The 5,000-nt window shown below is 41.3% G+C and overlaps 1 protein-coding gene across 1 annotated transcript in view; it reads right to left on the bottom strand.

The window, feature by feature from the left end:
• inpp4ab (inositol polyphosphate-4-phosphatase type I Ab) overlaps window positions 1–5,000 on the bottom strand; it is a 42,567-nt gene that overhangs the window by 11,780 nt on the left and 25,787 nt on the right. The window contains 1 exon segment of the mRNA XM_076992610.1: window positions 1,806–1,992. Within this exon segment, the coding sequence (XP_076848725.1) occupies window positions 1,806–1,992 (187 nt within the window).

Below are 5,000 nucleotides of genomic sequence, written 5' to 3'. Positions count from 1 at the left end.
CACGGACTACGTTGACACACGTCCGCAGGGAGGGGTCCAGGGCTGTGACAATTACAACATTTGGTCTTTTGCTTGAGGATGAAAAACAACCATCTTAATGTCCGCTGCAGTTTCTTCTGTGAATATCCATTGCAAGCTTAATTGAACCAATGGTTATCTGTTCAAAAGGACAAATGATTCTGTCTCAGAGGGTAAAGACATAAGGGCCAGAAGGCCAGAAGGCCTTAATGTAATCTGCATTAAATTAAGTTATTTAATTTAAAAACTACATTAACAGCTTGGTTAAGGCTTTAATAAAAACTACATTAACAGCTTAGTTAAGTATTTAATAAAAACTACATTAACAGCTTAGTTAAGTATTTAATATAAACTACATTAACAGCTTGGTTAATACATTAACAGCTTTAATAAAAACTACATTAACAGCTTAGTTAAGTATTTAATATAAACTACTTTGACAGCTTAGTTAAGTATTTAATATAAACTACATTGACAGCTTAGTTAAGTATTTAATAAAAACTACATCAACAGCTTAGTTAAGTATTTAATATAAACTACATTGACAGCTTAGTTAAGTATTTAATAAAAACTACATTAACAGCTTAGTTAAGTATTTAATATAAGCTACATTAACAGCTTAGTTAAGTATTTAATAAAAACTACATTAACAGCTTAGTTAAGTATTTAATATAAACTACATTGACAGCTTAGTTAAGTATTTAATAAAAACTACATTAACAGCTTAGTTAAGTATTTAATATAAACTACATTGACAGCTTAGTTAAGTATTTAATAAAAACTACATTAACAGCTTAGTTAAGTATTTAATATAAACTACATTGACAGCTTAGTTAAGTATTTAATATAAGCTACATTAACAGCTTAGTTAAGTATTTAATATAAACTACATTAACAGCTTAGTTAAGTATTTAATATAAACTACATTAACAGCTTAGTTAAGTATTTAATAAAAACTACATTAACAGCTTAGTTAAGTATTTAATATAAACTACATTAACAGCTTGGTTAAGGCTTTAATAAAAACTACATTAACAGCTTAGTTAAGTATTTAACATAAACTACATTAACAGCTTAGTTAAGTATTTAATATAAACTACATTAACAGCTTAGTTAAGTATTTAATATAAGCTACATTGACAGCTTAGTTAAGTATTTAATATAAACTACATTGACAGCTTAGTTAAGTATTTAATATAAGCTACATTAACAGCTTAGTTAAGTATTTAATATAAACTACATTGACAGTTTAGTTAAGTATTTAATATAAACTACATTGACAGCTTAGTTAAGTATTTAATATAAACTACATTGACAGCTTAGTTAAGTATTTAATATAAGCTACATTAACAGCTTAGTTAAGTATTTAATATAAACTACATTAACAGCTTAGTTAAGTATTTAATATAAACTACATTAACAGCTTAGTTAAGTATTTAATATAAACTACATTAACAGCTTGGTTAAGTATTTAATATAAACTACATTAACAGCTTAGTTAAGTATTTAATATAAACTACATTAACAGCTTAGTTAAGTATTTAATATAAACTACATTAACAGCTTAGTTTAACTCCTCGTATCAGTGAAACTTCTTCCATCTTGTTCGTCTCCTCATTTATTCAGACATTTCCATTAGTTAGTCTATTTCACCAAATGTTTGAATGGACTGATCCATTATTACTCTATGAACTAATAACTGCCCGTGTGAACCCATCCACCCCTGTCCACGGGGTAGAGAGGGCCGGGGTAACAGGGTGGAGGCCGGGTGGAGGCGGAGTGAGCACCTTGTCTGCCAGGATGGTGAGTGTCCGCTCCAGGCTGTTGGCGGATCGCTCCCTGGCAGCGCGGGACAGACGCTCGGCGTAGTAGCTGACCTGTGTCTTCAGCGTGTTGATGTGAGAGATGATCTCTTTGGCACGGACTGTGTCCTGAGGGACACACACGATGGACTGGGAGCTGGTCAGGGTGCTTCTGGGAGAGGACAGAGGAGGAGAACTGTTTTTTGAAATGTCTAGAAATGTACTACCTAAGAACCTAGTAAAACACACACACACACACAAACACACACACACACACACAAAACAGACAGTGAGTGAGTGGAGTGTTAGGACAGGGACACACACACACAACACACACACACACACACACACACACACACACACACACACACACACACACACACACACACACACACACACACACACACACACACACACACACACACACAAACAACAGATGTACTATAAGCTGTTTAGATAGTGCCACTATAATGTTTTTATTTCTGGCTTCCCAGAATGCAATGGGGCCCAGTGCCCTAAAGGCCACAGCTGCAGTAGTTCTACACCACAGTTAAGAGATGAATGAAGAACCTCCCCTCTCTTCCTCCTCTCCTCTCCTCTCTTCCTCTCCTCTCCTCTCCTCTCTTCCTCCTCTCCTCTCTTCCTCCTCTCTTCCTCTCCTCTCCTCTCTTCCTCTCTTCCTCCTCTCTTCCTCTCCTCTCCTCTCTTCCTCCTCTCCTCTCTTCCTCCTCTCCTCTTCCTCTCTTCCTCCTCTCCTCTCCTCTCTTCCTCCTCTCCTCTCTTCCTCCTCTCCTCTTCCTCTCCTCTCCTCTCTTCCTCCTCTCTTCTTCCTCTCCTCTCCTCTCCTCTTCCTCTCCTCTCCTCTTCCTCTCCTCTCCTCTCTTCCTCCTCTCCTCTCTCCTCTCCTCCTCCTCTCCTCTCTCCTCTCCTCCTCTCCTCTTCCTCTCCTCTCTTCCTCTCCTCTCTCCTCTCCTCTCCTCTCTCTTCCTCTCCTCTCCTCTCTTCCTCCTCTCCCCTCTCCTCTCCTCTCTCCCCTCCTCTCCTCTCCTCTCCTTCTTCCTCTCCTCTCCCCTCTCTTCCTCCTCTCCTCTTCCTCTCCTCTCCTCTTCCTCTCCTCTTCCTCTCTTCCTCCTCTCCCCTCTCCTCTCCTCTCTCTTCCTCTCCTCTCCTCTCTTCCTCTCCTCTCCTCTCTTCCTCCTCTCCCCTCTCCTCTCCTCCCCTCTCCTCTCCTCTCTCTTCCTCTCCTCTCCTCTCCTCTCTTCCTCTCCTCTCCTCTCCCCTCTCCTCTCCTCTCTTCCTCCTCTCCCCTCTCCTCTCCTCCCCTCTCCTCTCCTCTCTCTTCCTCTCCACTCCTCTCCTCTCTTCCTCCTTTCCCCTCTCCTCTCCTCTCTTCCTCTCCTCTCCTCTCCTCTCTTCCTCCTCTCCTCTCCTCTCCTCTCCCCTCTCCTCTCTTCCTCTCCTCTCCTCTCTTCCTCCTCTCCTCTCCTCTCCTCTCCACTCCTCTCCTCTCTTCCTCTCCTCTCCTCCTCTCCTCTCCTCTCCTCTCCTCTCTTCCTCTCCTCCTGAAGTTGCGTGTCATTGTGAGAGGAACTAATGTACCAGACAGGCAGCTCAACACGATATGATCAACACGCTACACCCAGAAGGACATTAACACCAGAACACACACGCACGCAGCCTCTACATTACAGTCTGAAGAATAAACTACCCACCCTCCCTCTAACCTCCGATCCATCCCCCCACCCTCTGTGAGCTAAACGCTACGTGTGGAACATGCACGGGAGGACAGAGGACCACGGAGACAAAACATGGTGCTTCTGTACAAACGTAACTCACCCTTCCTCCTCATTAATGCTGAACAGAAAATAAACAGTGGAATAAATGAACAAGGAAATAACCCAAGAACACCTGCATCTTTAACAAGAAACCTCACAGTCACTATAAAGCAGCTATTTGTACTGTAAACAAGGACACAGTGTAACAGGAAACACCAAACAGCGCCCCCTCCTGGCACATTATGTTAGGAGTGACAAGTGACAATGAGGGGCCAGGGTCAATGAGGGGTCAGGGTCAGTGTCAGGGTCAATGAGGGGTCAGTGTCAGGGTCAATGAGGGGCCAGGGTCAGTGAGGGGTTAGGGTCAGGGTCAGGGTCAATGTCAGGGTCAGTTTTAAGGTCAGGGTCAGTTTCGGGGTCAGGGTCAGTGAGGTGCTTCACATATAAAAAATCAGCGTAAAAATACAAATAAAATCAACACTTATTCTTTATATACACACACGCCATAAAACTTCAACTTCAGACAGGGTGTTCACATAAAGCAGATGATATAACGGGTTCGGCTCTACCACAGTACACAGTGGATCTGTCTCTAAGCAGACGGTTACCATAGATGTCTGAGCAGAGCTCAGTATACACATGATGCCATGGAAACAGCCTGAACACCAGGTGCACATCGTGAACACAGAAATAACATGAGCAGACATCACGGAGAACTGATTAATTTACTGCGTTCTGGAGGTTCATCTGTACAGGCATGAGGACCCTGGAGCTCCAATACAGAGTCTGGATCTTATGGACGTTGCTATGGACGGACAACAGACTGTGTTGCTATGGACGAGTGTGCAGTGTGTCCATCCTGTGTCTACCATGTCCACACACATACATACACACACACACACACACACACACACACACACACACACACACACACACACACACACACACACATGCATGTCCACACACACACACACACACACACACACACACACACATGCATGTCCACACATACACACACACACACACACACACACACATGCATGTCCGCACACATACATACATACATACACACACACACACATGCATGTCCGCACAAATACATACACACTAGGGATGCAAATTATCGATTAATTCATTAATCATTAGTTGATTGATTTTATCGATCGACTTTCGATTAATCGATAAGCTGCGTTTTCCACCTGAATTTCAGTGTTTCAATAGGGCCTTTAAAAATATCAGCTAAATAGTTAAAACACTTTGTTCAAAAAGTTTATATTATATTATATTATGATAATTATATTGTATTATATGATATATGGCTCAAGTAATTATGCATTAGGAATTTTTAATGGTATAACAAAACACATTCTTTCATTTAAAAAAAAGGAATAAATTAAGGACTGGC

Source organism: Brachyhypopomus gauderio, unplaced genomic scaffold (genome assembly GCF_052324685.1).
Source record: "Brachyhypopomus gauderio isolate BG-103 unplaced genomic scaffold, BGAUD_0.2 sc95, whole genome shotgun sequence".
Lineage (NCBI taxonomy): Eukaryota > Metazoa > Chordata > Actinopteri > Gymnotiformes > Hypopomidae > Brachyhypopomus > Brachyhypopomus gauderio.
This window is presented reverse-complemented; position numbering and strand designations above follow the sequence as displayed.